The 24,088-nt window shown below is 45.9% G+C and overlaps 1 protein-coding gene across 1 annotated transcript in view; it reads left to right on the top strand.

Annotated features, from left to right (window-relative positions):
- The window catches only part of LOC109868476 (astrotactin-2), a 413,904-nt gene that overhangs the window by 313,985 nt on the left and 75,831 nt on the right, over positions 1-24,088 (top strand). The window contains exon 17 of the mRNA XM_031802536.1: positions 4,644-4,906. Within this exon, the coding sequence (XP_031658396.1) occupies positions 4,644-4,906 (263 nt within the window). The remainder of the gene's footprint in view (positions 1-4,643; positions 4,907-24,088) is intronic.

The following is a 24,088-nucleotide window of genomic DNA, read 5'->3' on the forward strand; positions in this document are numbered from 1 at the left end:
TTTTCTGCTCTATAACAAAGAACAAACAGCAAAAACATATACAAGATCAATGACAAATCTTAGAATCAGCTATTAAAGACTGCCAGAACCCACTGGATTCTCCAATTACACTGAATCAGCTACAGGACAAAATACAAACTCTCCAACCCAAAAAGGCCTGTGGTGTTGATTATATCCTAAATGAAATGGTAAAATATACAGACCACAAATTCCAATTGGCTGTACTTAAACTCTTTAACATTGTCCTCTCTGACATCTTCACCAATATTTGGAACCAAGGACTGATCACTCCAATCCACAAAATTTGACCCCAATAGCTACCGTGGGATATTCATCAACAGCAACCTTGGGAAATTCCTTTGCATTATCATTAACCGCAGACTCCTACATTTCCTCAGTGAAAACAATGTACGGAGCAAATGTCAAATTGGCTTTTTACCAAATGACCGTACGGCAGTCCACGTATTCACCCTAATAGACAAACAAATAAACCTAAACAAAAGCTATGTCTTCTCATGCTTTGTTGGTATAAAAAAACGTTTGACCCAATTTGGCATGAGGGTCTGCTATACAAATGGATGGAAAGAGGGGGGAAAGACATATGACATTATAAAGTCCAAGTACACAAACAATAAGTGTTTCTCTTAAAATTGTCCAAAAACACAGATTTACTTTCACACGGCTGCGGGGTGAGACAGTGATGCAGCTTGAGCTCCACCCTATTCTACATATATACCTACGAATTGGCGAGGGCACAAGAACAGTCTGCAGCACCCAGCCTCAACCTACTAGAATCTGAAGTCAAATGTCTACTGTTTGCTGATGATCTGGTGCTTAAAGCAGCACCTAGATCTTCAGCACAGATTCTGTCAGACCTGGGTCCTGACAGTGTACAAAAATAATGGTGTTCCAAAAAAGGTCCAGTTGCCAGGACTACAAATACAAATTCCATCTCGAAAACTATCCCTACCTCAGTCTAAACATCAGCACCACAGGTCACTTCCACAAAGCCGTGAACAATCTGAGAGACAAGGCAAAACGGGCCTGCTACACCATCAAAAGGAACATCAAATCCGACATCCCCATTAGGATCTGGCAAAAAATACTTGACTCAGTTACAGAACCCATTACCCTTTATGGTTGTAAGGTCTGGGGTCCACTCACAAAGCAAGATCCCCAAAAATGGGACAAACACCAAATTGAGCTGCTGCATGCAAATTCAACAAAAACATCATCAGTGTACAACGTAAAACACCAAAGAATGCATACAGAGCAGAATTAGAAGGATACCCTCTAATTATCAAAATCCAGAAAAGAGAATTCAAACCTTCCATAACAAAGCTAAATAAAGCTAATAATGAAAAACCCTTGAATGAGTAGGTGTGTCCAAACTTTTGACTGGTACTGTATCATATGCCTGACTTCTTCCTACATAAGTAAAATCTGGAATATGCCTTTACTACCATTCATTCCAATTAGCTGATATTTTCAACCCTTTCTGGAACTTTGAGGGTTCATAGCCCCTTCAGTAATTTAATAGGATTAATATGGTTGTAATGATCCTACACACCTGTAATTAATGCATAAGGGATGTGTTAACCGGTGTCATGTGTAAGTTGTCTGCCTAGAATCTCAGTGTATTTCATGGAACATGTATCACAGTGGAGCATATATTCCACTTTTCATACTCTCAATCCTATCTAAGGCTTTGGGGTTAATGTTAACTTCCAGAAGTTATTGTCGCAGGTAACGGATGGAGTTGAAGGGGAAAGGAAGAGGGATGGGTGTATATGCGGCCGGCTATGATGTGAGCTGCCCTGCGAAGCCTGCAGTAAACCTGGGATAATCACAGTGTTTTATTGTGAGGGCCAAGTGATAACAGCTTCTTTCTGTGTTTGTGTTGAGTGCATGTAATTGGACTCTTAGGTCCACCCCTTGAGCCTGTTTACATAGGATGTGGAGGAGAGTATCCCTCCCCCTCCTCTTCCACTACTCCAGTCCCTTCATACGCTCTCTGCTCTGTAGCTGGGCCTGTGTCTGGAGCCCATAGCGTCACCACAACACCAGCCTATTATCAAACTACACGTACAATACACTGTCTGATGACGTACCGTTTGTCTCACACACTTGCATGTGTTGAATGAAAGAGGAAACGTATCGACTGTCACGCAGGTCTTATCTCCGTGTTTGTCGTTTTTATTTCAGGAAATACAGTACACCGAATTCTCGAAACATTAGGAACACCTTCCAAATATTGAGTTCACCCCCTTTTGCCCTCAGAACAGCCTCAATTTGTCGGGGCGTGGACTACAAGACGTCGAAAGTGTTCCTACAGGGATGCTGGCCCATGTGGACTCAAGTTGGCTGGATGTCCTATAGGTGGTGGACCATCCTTGATACACACGGGAAACTGTTGAGCGTTAGTTCTTGACACACTCAAACCTGTGCGCCTGGCACCTACTGCCATACCCCATTCAAAAGCATTTAAATCTTTTGTCTTGCCCATTTACTCTCTGAATGGCACACATACACAATCCATGTTTCAATTCTCTCAAGGCTTAAAACTCTTTCTTTAAACTGTCTCCTCCCCTTCATCTACACTGATTGAAGTGGATTTAACAAGTGACATCAATAAGGGAGCATAGCTTTAACCTGGATTCACCTGGTCAGTCTATGTCATGGAAAGAGCAGGTGTTCCTAATGATTTGTACACTCATTGTTTAAATGTTCTCATTCTAGCTGGCGTTCCTTTTCTCTCTGTGTGGCAGTGGAACGTTTGTTTTTACATAGGAGATTCATTTAGAACTCTGTCACTGACTAGTGATCTTATCCTGAAAACATCAGATAATCTGCACCTGTGTTACATTTCTGCTCCCCCCCCCCCCCCCCCATCTACCCCAGTGGAAGCTATTTTTCACTGATGTTCTGTGAGCTAGTACAGCTCGAAATGTGTTTGTGTGTATGAGGGATTGGAACCTGAAGGCATAACTAGCCCTATACTTGGCTGGGTTTTAAAGAGCTGTCGAGAAAGAAAGCAAGACTAGTGAGTTTTAAGAGAACGGACACACATGCTGATTAAGTTCACACACTGTATGTTTTCTTTTTTCCTCTGTGAAATATTCCGAAGCACTAAAATGACTTTTACTCTAAGCTGGTCCCAATTACTCTACCTTGAAGAATGTCACTTTCTCTTTTTTGCCCTCCCTCCTGTAAAGTGTAGCTAGCACAAACCGTGTGACTGTGTGAGGTTGGCCTTTGGTTAGGGACTAGCAGGCTAACACATCTGCATGTTATTGTGTTTATGCAGTGGTTCCCACCTCTGGCTCTGCCTGGTGTACTCCTCCCTCTGTTGATTCAGCTCTAGCTCAGCCTTTTTCCTAGACGTCTGGATATGAGACGGATATGAGTCAGTTGATTGCTCTGCAATTGGAGTAAACCTGTAGGCCACATAATGGCACACAATGAGAGACTGAGGCTGGAATTAATTCACTCATAGTCAACCACAATAACATTGCTCCTGTGCAGCAACATGTACAGTTTAGGTAATGGAACTACTTAGACAAGGTATACAGATTGGAAAAACACTACTCATTCTGATATACCATGAAAACATTCATACCCACTTGGTGTTATGAAGACCCCCACAATAAATACACTTTGGGAAGAATTAAGCAAAATCCTCCATAGCACATGATTAATATAATTTCCCCCCATCAGCAGTTTCCATATTGTACATTTGATTCAATGTTGCCATTGCTGAGAGAGACTCCTCTCTCCAGCCTGTCTGGTCTCTCCTCTCATCAACACAGACAGACAGCACATCTGCCTCCGCAACACATGGCTGTCTCCTTCACTCCCTCCATCCATCCATCCTTCCTTCCTTCCTTCCTTCCTTCCTTCATTCCATCAATCAATCCATCCATCCATCCATCCAGGGAAACACTCAACACTCAATTAACATTTCTCCCTGTTTCACTCCTTTCCAATGTGACACTGTTAGCCCGCTGGCACAGAACGTTATGCGCGAGAATTCCCCGTCGATGAGAAAATCAAACAATGCTTATTTACACTATGCAGGAATAAGTCATCACCCATCGTTCATTCCCGGTGGAGGAGTTTATGACAATGAGGGATTATTTTGGTTGACCGCAATAGAAAGTAGATCCAGATGGCAGCACATGTGATGTGAGTGAGGCGGTCATGTGAAACTCAGTCAGGGGAGAGTGTAGACGGAGTGGATAGAAAGTAGTGAGTGCAGCTGTCAGTCCTGTGTTATGGCAATTCAGGACATGTGGCAGACATACATTGATGCAAGTTTCTGTGTGTCAGTCTATATGTGTTTGGATCTGGTCCTCTCATCGTCCAGACAACCTTCTATCAATAATGATGGGGTCTCTCTTGCGAAAGAGATTTAATTTCAATGAGACTAACCTGTGTAAATAAAGCTAAATGAAAGGTAAATTCCCTTGTCTGTCACAAACTGTGTTTGAATTGGTAGGTGTTGCTCCCAACCACTGACACAGGGTCAGCTATTTCTCATAATGGTTAAGGTTAGGACTGATATAATCTGATGTTAGAATATAGACAGTTTTTCAGTTTTCATACCCTGTCCTCTCTCCTTCCCTCTCCTCTCCATCTCCCAGAGGTGACAGACCAGGGCAGCAGGCGCGAGCTCAAATCCATGCCCTTCATCAGCTACCTGTCTGGGCTGCTGAAGACCCAGCTACTGGCGGAGGACCTGGTGAGCGGTGTGGAGATTCGCTGTGAGGAGAAGGGCAGCTGCCCCTCGGCCTGCCACCTGTGCCATCAGGCAGGCCGTGAGCAGCCCTTGCCCATCCCCGTCCTGCTGGAGGTCAGCCGCATCGTGCCCCTTTACAGCCTGGTGCAGGACAACGTCACCAAGGAGGTGAGGGGGGACGGAGGGATGGAGGGGGGGGGGACCCTATACAGTCTGGTGCAAAGGTGAACTTCACCAAATAGGTGAGGATAGAGGGAGGGACGGAGAGAGGGGGAACAGAGGAAGAGAAGGATAGTGGGAGCAGAATAGGGATGATGGGGAGAGATTCCTCTATAATCTGGTACAGAACTACATCACCAAATAGGTGAGGGAGGGAAGGAGGGAGGCAGTGGAGAGGGAAGGAGTGAAGGAGTGAGGAAGTGGAGAGGGAAGGAGGAAAGGAGGGAGACAGTGGGGAGGGGAGGAGAGAGGCATTGGAGAGGGCAATAAGAAAGGAGGGATGCAGTGGAGAGGGAAGGAGGAAAGGAGGGAGACAGTGGAGAGGGAAGGAGGAATGGAGGGAGACAGTGGGGAGGGGAGGAGGAATGGAGGGAGACAGTGGGGAGGGGAGGAGAGAGGCATTGGAGAGGGCAATACGAAAGGAGGGATGCAGTGGAGAGGGAAGGAGGAAAGGAGGGAGACAGTGGAGAGGGAAGGAGGAAAGGAGGGAGACAGTGGGGAGGGGAGGAGAGAGGCATTGGAGAGGGCAATAAGAAAGGAGGGATGCAGTGGAGAGGGAAGGAGGAAAGGAGGGAGACAGTTGAGCGGGAAGTAGGAAAGGTGGGAGGCAGTGGAGAGGGAAGAAGGGGGGGAAGTAGGCAGTGGAGTGGGAAGGAAGGAGGCAGTGGAGAGGGATTGAGAAAATGAGAGAGGTAGTGAAGAGGTAAGGAGGGAGGCAGTGGAGAGGGAAGGAGGGAAGGAAGTAGGCAGTGGAGAGAGATGGAGGAAAGAAGGGAGGCAGTGGAGAGGGATTGAGAAAATGAGAGAGGTAGTGAAGAGGTAAGGAGGGAGGCAGTGGAGAGGGAAGGAGGGAAGGAAGGAGGCAGTGGAGAGGACAGTAAGGAGGCAGTGGAGAGGTAACTAGGGGAGGAGGGAAGAATTGGAGAAGGAAGGGGGGGGGAGTAGGCAGTGGAGAGGGAAGGGGGAAAGGAGGTAGGCATTGGAGAGGGAAGAAGGGATGCGGTGGAGAGGGAACTAGGGAATGAGAGAGGCAGTGGAGAGGGAAGGCCGGAGGGGGTGGAAAGGGAACTAGGGAAGGAGGGAGGCAGTGGAGAGGGAAGGCCGGAGGGGGTGGAAAGGGAACTAGGGAAGGAGGGAGGCAGTGGAGAGGGAAGGCCGGAGGGGGTGGAAAGGGAACAAGGGAAGGAGGGAGGCAGTGGAGAGGGAAGGCCGGAGGGGTGGAAAGGGAACTAGGGAAGGAGGGAGGCAGTGGAGAGGGAAGGGGAAGGAATCTGTCAGTGGAGAGGGAAGGAGGGAGGCAGTAGATAGGGAAGGAGGAAAGGAGGGAAGCAGTGGAGAGAGATGGAGAAGATGAGGGAGACAGTGGAGAGGGAAGGAGGGAAGGAAGGAGGCAGTGGAGAGGGAAGGAGGGAGGCAGTAGATAGGGAAGGAGGAAAGGAGGGAGGCAGTGGAGAGAGATGGAGAAAATGAGGGAGACAGTGGAGAGGGAAGGAGGGAAGGAAGGAGGCAGTGGAGAGGGAAGGAAGGAGGCAGTGCAGGGGCTGGGAAGGAAGGAAGAAGTGTGCTAGTGGAGAGGGAAGGGGGGAAGGAGGGAAGGAAAGAGGCAGTGGAGAGGAAAGGAGGAAATCAGGGAGGCAGTGGAGAGGGAAGGAGGGAGAGAGTGGAGAGGGAACTAGGGGAGAAGGGCGGCAGTGGAGAGGGAAGTAGGTATTGGAGAGGGAAGGGGAAGGAAGTAGGTATTGGAGAGGGAAGGGGAAGGAAGAAGGTATTGGAGAGGGAAGGGAAAGGAAGTAGGTATTGGAGAGGGAAGTGGGGAAGGAAGTAGGTATTGGAGAGGGAAGGGGAACGAAGTAGGTATTGGAGAGGGAAGGGGAAGGAAGTAGGTATTGGAGAGGGAAGGGGAAGGAAGTAGGTATTGGAGAGGGAAGGGGGGAAGGAAGTAGGTATTGGAGAGGGAAGGGGAACGAAGTAGGTATTGGAGAGGGAAGGGGAAGGAAGTAGGTATTGGAGAGGGAAGGGGAAGGAAGTAGGTATTGGAGAGGGAAGGGGAAGGAAGTAGGTATTGGAGAGGGAAGTGGGGAAGGAAGTAGGTATTGGAGAGGGAAGGGGGAGGAAGTAGGTATTGGAGAGGGAAGGGGAAGGAAGTAGGTATTGGAGAGGGAAGAATGGAATCAGTCTAGAGGGAACTATGGAAGGAGAGGCAGTGGAGAGGGAAGGTGGAAAGGAGGGAGATAGTGGAGAGGGACCTAGGGGAGGATGGAGGCAGTGGAGAGGGAAGGTGAAAGGCAGTGGAGAGGGAAGGCTCAAAGGAGAGAGGGAGTGGAGAGGGAAGGCTCAAAGGAGAGAGGCAGTGGAGAGGGAAGGAGGGAGGCAGTGGTGAGGGAAGGCTCAAAGGAGAGAGGCAGTGGAGAACGAAGGCTCAAAGGAGAGAGGGAGTGGAGAGGGAAGGCTCAAAGGAGAGAGGCAGTGGAGAGGGAAGGGGGAAGGAAGTAGGCAGTGGAGAGGGAAGGTGGAAGGCAGTGGAGAGGGAAGGGGGAAGGAAGTAGGCAGTGGAAAGGGAAGGTGGAAGGCAGTGGAGAGGGAAGGAGGGAGGCAGTGGTGAGGGAAGGCTCAAAGGAGAGAGGCAGTGGAGAGGGAAGGCTCAAAGGAGAGAGGCAGTGGAGAGGGAAGGCTCAAAGGAGAGAGGGAGTGGAGAGGGAAGGCTCAAAGGAGAGAGGCAGTGGAGAGGGAAGGAGGGAGGCAGATGTGAGGGAGGCGGTGGAGAGGGAAGTAACAAAGAAGGGAGGCAGTGGAGAGAGATGGAGAGAAGGAAGGAAGCAGTGGAGAGCAGAAGAGGCTAGTGGGAGGAGCTATAGGAGGACAGGCTCATTGTAATGTCTGAAATAAAATCAATGAAGGAAAGGAGGGAGGCAGTGGAGAAAGAAGGATGGGAGGAAATAGGCATTGGAGAGAGGCTGTGGAGAGGGATAAGGGGAAGGAAGGAGGCAGTGGAGAGGGAAGGAGAGAGGCTGTGGAGAGGGAAGGTGGAATAAGGGAGGGAGGCAGTGGAGAGGGAAGGAGAGAGGCTGTGGAGAGGGAAGGTGGAATAAGGGAGGGAGGCAGTGGAGAGGGAAGGAGAGAGGCTGTGGAGAGGGAAGGTGGAAGGAGGGAGGGAGGCAGTGGAGAGAGGCTGTGGAGAGGGAAGGGGGAAGGAAGGAGGGAGGCAGTGGAGAGGGAAGAGGCTAGTGGGAGGAGCTATACAGGCTCATTGTAATGTCTGAAATGGAATCAATGGAATGGTACCAAACACATCAATCACAACGTGTTTGACTCCGTTCCATCCATTACATTGAGCCGTCCTCCTACAGCTCCTCCAGACTTCGCTGGTGGAGACGGATGGAGGGAATGGAGGCAGTAGAGAGAGATGAAGGGAAGGTGAGTGGCAGAAAGGGGGCGATGGGGAGCTCTTCTCTGTTTGATAAAGAACTACGTCACCACGGAGGTGAAGGGAAAGGAGGAGGAGGAGGAGAGAGGGAAAGGAGGATGGTTGGTGATGTTTAGTGGAGGAGAGGTGATGATGTGGGTTTGGGGGGAACAGCCACGTCTAGAATGATATCATGGAATAGGTGAAACATGGATGGAGAAAAAGGAGGGTGAAAAGGGAGAGGTAGGTGGAAGTGTCAAGACAACAGTATAGTGTACTGGGTGTGAACAGGAATTAAAGCAATTTCATAGAATAAAATTATATTTCAATATAAAATAAACTGGTAAAAATAGATGTGCCATCTGGTCAAAGAGTTCATCCCAAAGTTCATTGTAACTGTACAGGAAATGAAAGAAATGTATAATTTCTTCACACACCCAGTCTTAATGTAGCTGCTTTGATAAGATTACAGTATCCAGTATGTTAAGGACATTCTTTCAACACAGTGAACTTGACACAATCATGCTTGGCTGTAGATGTAGTTATCAAAAATCCCCCTAGGTGGAGTAAGTGGGTTACCTTTCAAAATAAATTGGTATATCAAAAAAGGTGACATCATGGTTTTCTCTTTTGGTGGGGATAAATGAAGAGAGTTGTGTGCGTGCATGTGATTGTGTATAATATGACGGTTTTCCTTACTCTCTGTGGATTCAACTGTATTGTCTTGTTACGACTGTGTTGTTGTTCTGAGTGACGTTTCCCCCTTGAGAGGAGCCTTTGGTTATTAAACTGGACCAAAATATAAGAGCAACATGCAACAATTTTAAATATTGTACTGAGTTACAGTTCATATAAGCAAATTAGTCAATTGAAATAAATACATTAGACCCTAATCTATGGATTTCACATGACTGGAAATACAGATATGCATCTGTTGGTCACAAGTACCTTTAAAAAAATGTAGGGGCGTCCATCAGAAAACCAGCCAGTATCTGGTGTGACCACCATTTGCCTCATGCAGCGCGACACATCTTCTTCGCATAGTTGTCAGGCTGTTGATTGTGGCCTGTGGAATGTTGTATCCTGATGAAGACAGCTTGGTTGTCGAAACGTTGGTAATTCAATTTTTGCATCTGAGCTCCTATTTTCAAGTTTTCTACCCCGCTAGCCAGCACCTCGCCTAAATAGGTGTGCGTTTCTTTTTCTTCTAGACTGTGGAATGTTGTCCCACTCCTCCTCAATGGCTGTGCAAAGTTGCTGGATATTGGCGGGAACTGTAACACTCTGTCGGACACGTCGATCCAGAGTATCCCAATCATTCTCAATGGGTGACATGTCTGGTAACCATGCAGGCCATGGAAGAACTGGGACATATTCAGCTTCCAGGAATTGTGTACAGATCCTTGCGACATGGGGCTGTGCACTATCATGCTAAACATGAGGTGATGTTGGTGGATAAATGGCATGACAATGGCCCTCAGGATCTTGTCACGGTATCTCTGTGAATTCATACCATAACCCCACCGCCACCATGGGGTTTTCTGTTCACAACGTTGACATCAGCCAACCGCTCACCCACATGTGGTCTGCTGTTGTGAAGCCAGTTGGACGTACTTCCAAATTCTCTAAAATGGCATTGGAGGTGACTTATGGTAGATAAATAAACATTAAGTTCTCTGGCAACAGCTCTGGTGGACATTCCTGCAGTCAGTATGCCAATTGCACGCTCCCTTAAAACTTGAGACATCTGTGGCATTGTGTTGTGTGATAAAACTGCACATTTTAGATTGGCCATTTATTGTCCCCAGGACAAGGTGCACCTGTGTAAAGATCATGCTGTTTAATCAGCGTATTGATATGCCACACCTGTCAGGTGGATGGATTATCTTGCCAAAGGAGAAATGCTCACTAACAGGGATGTAAACAAATTTGTGCTCAAAATAAAAAGAGAATTAAGCTTTTTGGGCGTAATGAACATTTCTGGGATCTTTTATTTCAGCTCATGAAACATGGGACCAACACTTTACATGTTGCATTTATATTTGTGTTCAGTGTAGATACACTATATATACAAAAGTATGTGGACACCCCTTCATGTAATCTCCATAGACAAACATTGGCAGTAGAAGGGTCTTACTGAAGAGCTCAGTGACTTTCAACGTGGCACCTTCATAGAATGCCACCTTTCCAACAAGACAGTTCATAAAATTTCTGTCCTGGTTGAGCTTCCCCGGTCAACTGTAAGTGTTGTTTTTCTGAAGTGGAAAGGTTTAGGAGCAACAACGGCTCCTACCTCAAAGTGGTAGGCCACACAAGCTCACAGAACGGACCGTTAGTGCTGAAACGCGTAGCGTGTAAAAATCATCTGCCCCCGGTTGCAACACTCCCTACCGAGTTCCAAGCTGCCTAAGAACTGTTCGTTGGGAACTTCATGAAATGGGTTTCCATGGCCGAACAGCTGCACACAAGACTAAGATCACCATGCGCAATGACGAGCGTTGGCTGGAGTGGTGTAAAGCTCGCCGCCATTGGACTCTGGAGCAGTGGAAATGTGTTAACTGGAGTGATGAATCATGCTTCACCATCTGGCAGCCCGACGGACGCATGCCATTAGAACGCTACAAGCCTCAATGCATAGTACCAACTGTAAAGTTTGGTGGAGGAGGAACAATTGTCTGGGGCTGTTTTTCATGGTTCGTGCTAGGCCCCTGAATTACAGTGAAGGGAAATCTCAACGCTACAGCATACAATGACATTCTAGACAATTTTGTGCTTCCAACTTTGTGGCAACAGTAAGGGAAAGGCACCTTCCTGTTTCAGCAATGCCCCCATGCATAAACGAGATCGATACAGAAATGGTTTGTCGAGACAAGGACACACACACTGCAGAATCCGATGTTTGTCCATAAACGTCCAATTCCGAAGGTTAACTTTATTCATTAAGGTTTGGGATAGGGTTAAAACAAAACAAATGTAGGCATTAATTCCGAATGGTTATGGTAAGGCTCAATGTTGGAGATAGGGTTAAAAGTCCAACACAGCTGTTTTTATCTCAATATAAAATAATTTCCTGGTAACAATTAAGTAACCTCCTGTGATTGTTTTCAATTAAAATGGCCATAAAGAAACAAAAAATTACTTCTTAGCAAGGATTAACTTCTCAAGCAAGAATTTTGCGAGGACTGTCTGGGAGTGGTCTGAGTGGGGAGGAGAAAACAGAAAATGATGTCTGTTATTGGCAGAGAGGTTTCTTTTCTATTTGTCTAGTGGCCTGTGTTTAAGACATCTCCTGACATTCTGCTTACCTGGACGGACGTCAAATTTCACAGTAGATCTTGAGCGAACTGGCTGCACAGAGATACACACACAGAGAGAGACACACACACACAGACACAGACACATACAGCACCACCACCACCCCCGAGACCATACCGGTCCATGCTCCCCCAATCAAACATCTAATTACCCTGCCTGACTGACATTACAGCAGGCAGTACAGCAACAATATCACACACACACACATGCACAACAACAAAGATCCCAGCCTGTACGTGCCACTCATAACAAGCGCCTTTCTCAGCCACAAAAAAAACAAGCACAATCAATAGCAGACAGCCCCTAGTGGGCTCTGTCGATACATAACCGTGAGGAAGAGGAAAGTGTCCTCTTTTTCTCCCCCCTCTTCCCTCTGGTGTTCTGGGGACAGGTGGGGAGGCAGACTGCGGTGGATCGCTGGCGAGGGATTATTAGCTTGTTATTGATGTCATCGACCCTACGGAGACAAGCCAGTGCTGCTGTTCTTGGCCGGCTCTCTCAAAGACTCCTGCTTCTATTAGCATAGCAGACACAATGGCCTGACCATGCATCTCTACTGCACAATAGAGACAGTCCCCTGATTGAGACTGTGCCTTGTGTTTTCCCCCTCTCCCCCACCCCGACTTAGAAATAGACGGCCATGCAAAAAGCTTTCACTAAAATGAGATGAGATTCCATCAGCACCATAAAATAAGGGAATCAGGGTTGTCTATTGTGAAGCGAAAAGGAAAGGATGTTGTCCCTACTTGTGTGCCTGTGTGTATAAATCCAGTTTGTATCTCCAGCCATGCATGCTAAACATGCATGCTAAACAACCTGCTGCTCTCAATGCCTAGCTGCCGCCTGGCACTGGCTGCTGCTGCCCTTACTGCCTCTGACGAGGATTGTCATGTTCCTTCCGTCAATCTGTCCATTACAGAGGTAGACAGGTATTATGTTACTATCTGGAATCTGCTTTCTCAAAAAACAGCCCTACAGGAAAAATGGGGTGAAGGATTAAAACAACAAATGTTCTGTTCAGGGCCTTCTCGTGTATCAGTTGGATCCTGTTTTCATCCTGGCATTGACATGGCATTCACTGTCCCCCTCCTCACCTCAACAACTCGGTTCCAGGAAATCATTTTTGAGAAAGAGAAAGAAATAGTCACTCTCTGACTTTGTCTCCAATGCTATGATTACGACGGGGCTAGTTTAAGGATTTGACAAAGAAAACAAAAGGAGGAAAAAAACAATGTTCTTTGAAGCGGTTTTTCATGACATGTTATCTACAAGGTTTATCTCCCAGACGGATAATGACAGAGCCCTCTTACCACCTCTGAGGAAGTGTTGATTCAGGCCTGTTATGAATGTATGTTTCATAACCCCAGATCCTACCCCACACTGAGACTATATCGTACCTATCCTGAACCCTAACGATAAGCAGTTAGCTATTCTCCCCCTAGAAGAACCCTCCCCTGGCCCTGTTTCAGTGACGGAGCCCAATACCTCAATGGATAAATAAATAAACTCATGCCAGTAGAGGTTGCCAGCAGGCCTGTGTCCTGCACGGCCCTGATTGAATTATGGCAGACCTTTTGAACAAATTGGCTGTGAGGCTAATGACTCAGAACGCTGTAAATTTTGACGAGTGATCCCCACCCACCCACCTTGCCCCCCCCCCCCCCCCCCCTTCCCCGTCCATGACACCCACCCCCCACGTCTTTTTTTATTTCGTAAATGCCATGTCCTGCACAAGGTGGAGTTCAGACGCAGGTTTGGATCATGCAGCCTCCTTAAATTTGTTAATCTCAGGGTTTAGGGAGAATGAATGAGTTTACAGAGGCGACCTCTCAACTCTTGTTATTTTGTGTGCTTTCTGCTGAATCCGAGGAGTTGGGGGTGAGTGATGGGATGTGTCTGGTGATGGTGTAATTGAATGAATACTGTATTTGTTCGGATGTCTTCTTCAAAAATCCCCCCCCCCCCGGAAACTGTTTACCCCCAAGTGTACGAAGGCTGCAGGTTTATCCAATAAGCTCTAAGCCTCCCTAAGAAAGGTTACAACAACATATCTGGCTACTGCCACCTCTAGCTAGAATTAGTCACCCCCAAAAAAGTGTGAAGCCACCGCTTTTGACCAAATGTATTTATTTGAACACGAACAGGCTAGAAACCCACAACACAATGCCATTCAAGTTGCCATTAAGCCCGGATCAAATTAGCTTAGAGCATCCTAAGACCAGCTCGGCTCTCCTAAAACTCAATATGGGCCTGTTATAAGGGTTCCCTAGTGACCTTGCTTCCACCCCAGCCATCATTAACCCTCCTGTGAACCACCCAATGGCCACTAGTTCCTGGAAGTCCTCCATTGGATGGAGTTCCTAGAAACTGGAGATATAGATGTTCGATCCATTTTTAACGGTATTAACCTGAGTGATCTAGAGAGGTCCTCACCACACCGCACCTCACCGCTGTCAAATGCTATGCCGCTATCCTGCTCCTCGCTGACTCTCACCACCCTGTATCCTCCAATAAATCAATAGTGCGGGCCAGCTGGCTAGTGTTGTCACATATTAGCCAGAGAAAATGGACAGTAATGTGGCTGGCGTAGATTAGCCAAACAGATTAATATGCTAGGAGGTCACCATGATCCCCTGCTCTTCTTGTAAGTGACGATGGCTTTCTACGTAGTGAGTCACACCAGGGTGCCACGCTGTCTGCTAGCTAGTGTGATATGAGAGGATCTGGTGGCGTGGCCCCAAGCAGGATAGGCAGTACACTGCCTGGGGCCAAATACACTGCCTGGGGAGATATATCACACTGGTCCGAGTGGAGAAGAGTGTGTAGAATTGAATCAAATCAAATGAGTGTTCATGAAAATTAGTGTGGAATAGCAGAATGGAAGTGTTAAGAGGGACAAAAGAACCCTGACTCTGAAATCTATAAGTTAATGCTTTGTCATGAAGACATTACAATAAAGTGCTACACCATTCCGGCTATTAAAGGCCCAGTGATGTAAAAGACTAAAAACATGATTTTTTCTGTGTTTTATATATATTTCCACACTATGAGGTTTGAGTAACACTGTGAAATTGTGAAAATTATGATAATCCCTTTTAGTGTGAGAGCTGTTTGAAAAGGCCGACGGAATTTTCTGCCTGTTTTGTTGGGATGGCGTTTTGACCTTCCAAGGTGACTTCAGCATTTGGTAAATGAGTTAATAGACCAATACAAAGGAGAGTTTCAAACCTCGCCGCCAATAACATCTGGTTTTTAGTTTTCCCTCTTCACTCAAACCACTCCCAGACAGTCCTAGCAGAATTCTTGCTTGAGAAATTGATATTTGCTAAAAAGTTATGTTTGTTTCTTTTTTTTACCATTATAATTGAAAACAATAACAGTAAGGTAGGTGATTTTAAGATAAAAATGGCTGCATTGGAACATTAATAAAATGTGTCCTTTGTTCTACTTATGTTGTTAGCATACAATCCCACCCCCTGAAGGGGGCCTCCCTGTATGACACAGGCCATTTTTCATGAAGTGCAAAGCAGTGGGATATCGCTTCCTCCCCACCCCACCCCCAGTAACACTTTCCACAATGTATATGGATCCATCAGTGTTCTGGGAAGAGCATAATCTAGTGTTAATCAATACAGGATAGTGTATCATCCTGTCATCCACTGCCATGCAATGACTTGACTAACGGGATTGGACAGATTTTTTATTTATTTTTATTTATTTATTTCACCTTCATTTAACCAGGTAGGCCAGTTGAGAACAGGTTCTCATTTACAACTGCGGCCTGGCCAAGATAAAGCAAAGCAGTGCAACAAAATCAACACAGAGTTACACGTAAACAAACGTACAGTCAATAATCTATGTACAGTGGAAATGTAGAAGAGTAAGGAGATAGGCATTAAATAGGCCCTAGAAGTGAAAATAATTGCAATTTAGCATTAATACTGGAGTGTTAGATGATGATGTGGAAGTGAAGATACTGGGGTGCAAAATAGCAAGAGGGTAAGTAATAATATGGGGATGAGGTAGTCGGGTGTGCTATTTACAGATTGGCTGTGTACAGGTACAGTGATCGGTAAGCTTCTCTGACAGCTGATGCTTAAAGTTAGAGAGGGAGATATAAGACTCCAGCTTCAGAGATTTTTGCAATTCGTTCCAGTCATTGGCAGCAGAGAACTGGAAGGAAAGGCGGCCAAAGGAAGTGTTGGCTTTGGGGATGATTAGTGCAATATACTTGCTGTAGCGTGTGCTACGGGTGGGTGTTGCTATGGTGGCCAGTGAGCTGAGATAAGGCGGGGCTTTACCTAGCAAAGATTTATAGATGACCTGAGCCAGTGGGTTTGGTGATGGATATGTAATGAGGGCCAGCCAACGAGAGCATACAGTTCGCAGTGGTGGGTAGTATATGGGGCTATGGTGATAAAACGCATGGAACTGTGATAGACTACATCCAGTTTGCTGAGTAGAGTGTTGGGGGCTATTTTGTAAATGACATCGCCGAAGTCAAGGATCAGTAGGATAGTCAGTTTTACGAGGGTATGTTTGGCGACATGAGTGAAGGAGGTTTTGTTGCAAAATTGGAAGCCGATTCTAGATTTAATTTTGGATTGCTGCAGGGGGTGCTGAGATGTTGGTCAGGGTAGGGGTAGCCAAGTGGAAAGCATGGCCAGCCGTGGAAAAATGCTTATTAAAATGATCGATTATCGTAAATTTATTGGTGGTGACAGTGTTTCCTATCCTCAGTGCAGTGGGCAGCTGGGAGGAGGTGCTCTTATTCTCCATGGACTTTACAGTGTCCCAAATTCTTTTGGAATTAATGCTACAGGAAGCAAATTTCTGTTTGAAAAAGCTAGCCTTAACTTTCCTAACTGACTGAGTGTATTTGTTCCTGACTTCCCTGAAAAGTTGCATATCGCGGGGGCTATTCGATTCTAATGCAGAACGCCACAGGATGTTTTTCTGGGGTGAACCAAAGGCTGCATATGTTCTTAGTTCTACATTTTTTTAATGGGGCATGCTTATTTAAGATGGAGAGGAAAGCGCTTTTGAAGAGGAGGCATCCTCTACTGATGGGATGAGGTCAGAATCCTTCCAGGATACCCGGGCCAGGTCGATTAGAAAGACCTGCTCACTGAAGTGTTTTAGGGATCATTTGACAGTGATGAGGGGTGGTCGTTTGACTGCGGACCCAGTACGTACGCAAGCAATGAGGCAGTGATCGCGGAGATCCTGGTTGAAGACTGCAGAGGTGTATTTAGAGGGCATGTTGATCAGGAAGATATCTAAAGATATCTAAAATGGTGCCCATGGTTACGGATTTAGGATTGTACCTGGTAGGTTTCTTGATGATTTGTGTGAGATTGAGGGCATCTAGCTTAGATTGTTGAACGGCTGGGGTATTAAGCATGTCCAAGTTTAGGTCACCTAACAGTACGAACTCTGAAGATAGGGTGGGAAATCAATTCACATATGGTGTCCGAGGGGGGTCTCTAAACAAGCGGCAACGGTGAGAGACTTGTTTCTGGATAGGTGGATTTTTAAAAGTAAAAGCTCGAATTGTTTGGGCACAGACCTGGATAGTATGACAGAACTCTGCAGGCTCTCTTTGCAGTAGATTGCAACTTCGCCCCCTTTGGCAGTTCTATCTTTTCAGAAAATGTTATAGTTAGGGATGGAAATTTCAGGATTTTTGGTGGCCTTCCTGAGCCAGGATTCAGACATGGCTAGAACATCCGGGTTGGCATAAAAGTGAATGAAACAAACTTAGGGCGGGGGAATCTAATGTTAATATGCATGAAACCAAGGCTTTTACGGTTACATAAGTCAACAAATGAGAGCGCCTGGGGAATGGGAGTGATGCTGGGGACTGCAGGGTTAATCTCTACATCACCAGAGGAACAGAGGAGGAGTAGGATAAGAGAACGGCTAAAGGTTAAAAGAAATGATCATCTAGTGATTTCGGAACAGAGAGTAAAAGGAGCACGTTTCTGGGAGCGGAAAAATAGATTGAAGGCATAATGTACAGACAAGGGTATGGTAGGATGTGAGTACAGTGGAGGTAAGACTAGGCATTGAGTGACGATAAGAGATGTTTTGTCTCTAGAGGCACCATTTAAGCCAGGTGCCGTCACCACATGTGTGGGGGTTGGAACATAAGGGCTAGCTAAGGTATATTGAGCAGTTCTGGAGGCTCTACAGTGAGATAAGACAAAAATGACTAACCAAAAGAGCAATAGACAAGGTATATCGACGTTAGGTAGAGGCATGTGTAGCCGAGTGATCATAGGGTCCAGTGAGTAGCTAGGCGAGCTGTAGGCATGTCGATTCAGACAGCTAGCAGGCTGGGGCTAGCAGATGGGCCTCAGGGGAACGTTGCAATGGGAGAGTATGTTGAAACCAACTCGGACGGTTACGTCGGCAGACCAGTCGTGATGGATCGGCGGGGCTCCGTGTCGCCAGCAAAGGGTCCCGGCCAATTGACAGAAGAGGTATTGAAGCACAGGAATTATCTGATGGAATTCTTCGGCTAGCTGGGAGAAGGGCCTAGCTTGAGGCTTCCTCCAGGCTAACTGGTGCTTGCTTCGGGACAGAGACGTTAGACAGGAGTAGCCACTCGAATGATCCCGAGTAAAGGTTTAGAGCTTACGGTAGGAATCCAGAGATGTGATAGAGAAAAGCAGTCCAATATGTTCTGTGTAGATATCGCGCTGTGTAGGCCGGCAAGAGATGCCTGGGCTGAGGCTGGCAGTCTGGGTTAACCGTGATGACCGCTAGCAGTGACTAACTGACTAGTAGCTAGTTAGCTGGCTAGCTCCTGAAGGGGATTCCGGTTCAAAAGTGTAAAAATATCAGATCCATACCACATTGTGTGAGGCGGGTTGCAGGAGAGTATGTTCAGTACGTAGATGGAAAATTAGATTTAAAAAATAATAATAATACAAATATATACGAAATATATACGAAGAAAAATTATATAATGTATTCAAGGGATGGGAAATGACAATGAAAACATCCCCACTGCTACGCCATCTTGGATGTAACAGGATGTAGTTCCGCCCCGTGTTTTGGCTGCATGCAGAATTGCGCCCGGTCACGTGGAGAGATTTTCCTGTGTTTGTGTGTCACATATTTTGTTATATTCTAAACATGCTTAACATATTAACACTTCCCATATATCCCTAAAAGGCTCCTGTCTGTTCTGTTGTTGTTTTTTGGTTGGTGTTACCTCTCCTACCCCTTCCGAGCCACAATTAGATTCCCCCCTGTTTACCCAGTTGAGACTGGATTGCATTACTCTTTGAAACGTTAACACAGGGCCGTAATCGGTTTGTCTATGTTTCAGTTGTGAGTGCAGCTGTGCAGTCAAGCAAGGCCGGCCAGAGCTGGGGTCTCCACCCATCCTCCCACAGCATTTGAGATCATTTCTCATGTTTGTCTATGAGTTTGCATGCATGTGCTCCCCAAAGGCTTCCTGTTGTGTTTGCTGATGACCTGGTTCCCATTGACTGAGGTGCGGACTGTAGATGACTGTAGAGGAGGTCATCGCTCTCTCTCTCCCTCTCTCTCGCTCTCTCTCTCTTTCTCTCTCTCTCTCTCTCTCTCTCTCGCTCTCTCTCTCTCTCTCTCTCTCTCTCTCTCTCTCTCTCTCTCTCAGCCAACAATCAGCCACGTGGTTGGCGGGGGATCTCATTATCTCAAGAAATGCAATCACTTTCATCCCCATTTAATTTCTCTAACCTTGTCTGTCACTCTCAGGAAAGTCACTATATGGTTGCTGTGGATGGCAGTGTTAGTTAGGGCCTAGTGCGCTCCCCCTTAATATGGGTTCATTCTGCTGGCTCATTTGGAGGGGGTTGTGTTGGAGAGTAAATAAGGGGAAAGACCTGACTGACTGACTGCTGGAGGCCTGTTGATCCTATCGGCTCGCTGGAGGCAACCCAGCCTATCTCCCTTACATTACACTAAAAGAATACACGCCGTCTTCTCCTTTCTCAGTTTTTCTCTGGCTCTGTTTTTTAAATTCCGTTTCCTCTACTTTTCTTTCTTTCGCTCTGCTTCAGTCATTCTTTTTTCCTCTCTCTTTATCTCTTGCTGCACAGTCTGTTTTGCTGCTGTCCAGAGCTGGATCCACAGCACTAAGTGAGTGAGGCTGAGGAACTCAGTTTCCATGGGCTTTTAGAGCTAACTATGTTACCGTAGTTTCGTGGGATGCCAACATTGGCTTCTGGAGGCATTCCATTCTCAGTGTCTGCCTCTATATGGCCTGAGCTGGTTTCATCTCGATCTCCATCTCAAATACTGAAATTCACATCACAAATCATCTCTGGCGCTTCTGCAGTGAAAGAGAATGACCACATGTGGGAATCAGTCAGTCTGTGTGTATGTGGGTTGTTCTTAAATTGCGATAGCATTGGGCCATGACATTTTGGGGGGAAATATGTTCATTTATCTATAATTATTTAATTTATTTAAGTTTATTTGGGTACATCTTCCCATTCAAACTCAGTGCCTCTTTGCTTGACATCATGGGAAAATCAAAAGAAATCAGCCAAGACCTTAGAATTGTTTGGGGGGGACCTCCACAAGTCTGGTTTATCCTTGGGAGCAATTTCCAAATGCCTGAAGATACCACGTTCATCTGTACAATAGTATGCAAGTATAAACACCATGGGACCACGCAGCCATCATACCACTCAGGAAGGAGATGCGTTCTGTCTCCTAGAGATGAACGTACTTTGGTGCGAAAAGTACAAATCAATCCCAGAACAACAGCAAAGGACCGTGTGAAGATGCTGGTGGAAACAGGTATACAAGTATCTATATCCACAGTAAATCAAGTCCTATATCGACATAACCTGAAAGGCCGCTCAGCAAGGAAGAAGACACTGCTCCAAAACCGCCACAAAAAAGCCAGACTACGGTTTGCAACTTCACATGGGGACAAAGATTGTACTTTTTGGAGAAATGTTCTCTGGTCTGATGAAACAAAAAAGAAAACTGTTTGGCCATAATGACCATGTTTGGAGGAAAAAGGGGGAGACTTGCAAGCCAAAGAACACCATCCCAACCGTAAAGCACGGGGGTGGCAGTATCATGTTATGGGGTTGCTTTGCTGCAGAAGGGACTGGTGCACTTCACAAAATGGCATCATGAGGTAGGACAATTATGTGGATATATTGAAGCAACATCTAAAGACATCAGTCAGGAAGTTCAAGCTTGGTTGCAAATGGGTCTTCCAAATGGACAATGACCCCAAGCATACTTCCAAAATTGTGGCAAAATGGCTTAAGGACAACAAAGTCAAGGTATTGGAGTGACCATCACAAAGCCTTGACCTCAATCCTATAGAAAATGTGTAGGTAGAACTGAAAAAGCGTGTGCGAGCAAGAAGGCCTACAAACCTGAGTCGGTTACAGCAACTCTATCAGGAGAAATGGGCCAAAATTCACCAAACTTATTGTGGGAAGCTTGTGGAAGGCTACCCGAAACATTTGACCCAAGTTAAACAATTTAAAGGCAATGCTACCAAATACTAATTTAGTGTATGTAAACTTCTGACCCACTGGGAATGTGAGCTTTTTGCTTAACTATTTAACAAACTGTTTAGCACTCTTATGGCTTGAGGGCAGAAGCTGTTCAGGGTCCTGTTGGTTACAGATTTGGTGCATCTGTACTGCTTGCCATGCGTTAGCAGAGAGAACAGACTACCTGGGCTATCTGCATTGTGTCCCGCCACCCACCACCCCCTCTTTTACGCTACTGCCACTCTCTGTCCATCGTATATGCATAGTCACTTTAACCATATCTACATGTACATACTACCTCAATCAGCCTGACTAACCGGTGTCTGTATGTAGCCTCGCTACTTTTATAGCCTCGCTACTGTATATAGCCTCGCTACTGTTATTTTTCACTGTCTTTTTACTGTTGTGTTTATTTCTTTACTCACCTATTGTTCACCTAATACATTTTTTGCACTATTGGTTAGTGCCTGTAAGTAAGCATGTCACTCACCTGTTGTATTCGGCACACGTGACAAATAAACTTTCATTTGATTTGATTTGACTTGGGTGGCTGGAGACTTTGACCGTTTTTAGGGCCTTTCTCTGACACCGCCTGGTATAGAGGTCCTGAATGGCAGGGAGCTCTGCCCGAGTTATGTACTGGGCTGTACACACTACTCTCTGTAGCGCCTTACGGTCAGATGCCAAGCAGTTAATTCCAAGTGGTGATGCAGACAGTCAAGATGTTCTAAATGGTGCAGCTGTAGAACTTTTTGAGGATTTGAGGGCCCATGCCAAATACTTTCAGCCTCCGGAGTGGAAAGAGGCATTGTCGTGCCCTCTTCACAACTGTGTTGATGTGTTTGAACCATGATAGATCCTTAGTGATGTGGACACGCTCAGTCCTCTGTTTACTGTAGTCCATGATCAGCTACTTTGTCTTGCTGATGTTGTTGTCCTGGCACCACACTGCCAGGTCTCTGACCTCTTCCCTATCGGCTGTCTCATTGACGTCGGTGATCAAGCCTTCCACAGGTCATCAGCAAACATAATGAAGGTTTTGGAGTCATACATGGCCATACAGTCGTGGGTAAATAGGGAGTACAGGAAGGGACTAAGCACGCACCCCTGTGGGGCACCTGTGTTGAGGGTCAGCATGGCGGATATGTTGTTGCCTCCCATCACCACCTGGGGGCGTCCCGTCAGGAAGTCCAGCATCCAGTTGTAGAGGTAGGTATTCGGTCCCAGGGTCCTTAGCTTAATGATGAGCTTTGAGGGCACTATGGTGTTGAACATTGAGCTGTAGTCAATGAACAGCATTCTCCCATAGGTGTTCATTTTGTACAGTGGGAAAGAGCCGTGTGTAGTGCAATAGAAATTGCGTCCTCTGTGAATCTGTTGGGGGGGGGGGGGGTTATGCGACTTTGAGTGGGTCCAGGGTGGGATGATGGTTTTGATGTGAGTCACGAACAGCCTTTCAAAGCATGGCTACAGATGTGAATGCTACGGGGCGATAGTCATTTAGATAGGTTACCTTGGCGGTCTTGGGCACAGGAACTAAGGTGGTCTGCATGAAACATGTAGGTATTACAGACTGGGTCAGGGAGAGGTTGCATAATACATCTAATTAGCATAATAAAAACATCCCCATCACAATTCATCAGTTTAAGCTAGATATCTTTTTTTTTTTGCGTCTCAATCAACTGCTTCTGCCTACGTCGCCCTTCCGCGTCTGTGGTGAAAGGTGGCAGAGCTAGAGCGGTGTTTGTCTGACCATGAGACATCTTCATGAGACGGTCTTCACACGAAAATGTCTGGTTTGGCCTGCAAAAAAAAGAATGGTTTGGCCTACAAAAATATTATGACCCTTCTATGGAAAGATGAGACTCACACGAACACCATGCTCTATGACCCCCCCCCACAAGCATCACGGGACTCGTCTGAAGTGCCAACTTTTGTCTGTAGCATCCGAACAGTTTGGGATAAATGCTCAAATGGAAAGGTGAGTCTGTCACGAACACGTACATGTTGGTTATTTTGCTCTAGGATGTCCACAAGCCTCACAAGACTGGTCTGAAGGTAGCCGGGTACCAGATAAAAAAATGAATGTAAGTATATATGAAAGTGGCAGCTCCAGCCTTTAGCTCAGTGAGGATGTTGCCTGTAATCCATGGCTTATGATTGAGATATGTATGTATGGTCACTGTGGGGACCATACACAGCACATGCACAGATACTATGTGGGAGCAAAATCTTGCATCTCGCTCATCTCAATATCTGCGGTGCTAAATGGCAGGGTAGCCTAGTGGTTAGAGCGTTGGACTAGTAACCGGAAGGTTGTGAGTTCAAACCCCCCAGCTGACAAGGTACAAATCTGTCGTTCTGCCCCTGAACAGGCAGTTAACCCACTTTTCCCAGGCCGTCATTGAAAATAAGAATGTGTTCTTAACTGACTTGCCTAGTTAAATAAAGGTTAAAATTTTTTTAAAAAAAACAAATACAAAAAATAAAAGATAAGAAAAAAAAAAAAAAAAAAAAAAAAAAAAAATTGTTTTGTTTACTTTCTAGCATTCAATAATAGATAGATATTCGATCAACCAATCAGCAGTCTGCTCGCATTAATATGTTTAATGACCGGTGTACGCCCACACCATTCCAAAACAGAAAAGCTGCTTTTTAACTATATTTATTTTGGAAGGAAAACTATTTCACTCATTTTATAGAAATCTGGACAGTTACTTTAAGGTGAAGTTTTGCAGTTTGAAGGACTTGCATTATGTGTTATCATTGATGAACAGTTCAATATAAACAAACACATGTATGATGTGTTTCTGTCATGTTAAAGTGTTTTTCATTGTTGCAAAGTCGAGTAATGCTCATGCCACTGCAATTCAAGAATGACCTGTGTGTCTG

Source organism: Oncorhynchus kisutch, linkage group LG23, assembly GCF_002021735.2.
Source record: "Oncorhynchus kisutch isolate 150728-3 linkage group LG23, Okis_V2, whole genome shotgun sequence".
NCBI classification, from domain to species: Eukaryota; Metazoa; Chordata; class Actinopteri; order Salmoniformes; family Salmonidae; genus Oncorhynchus; species Oncorhynchus kisutch.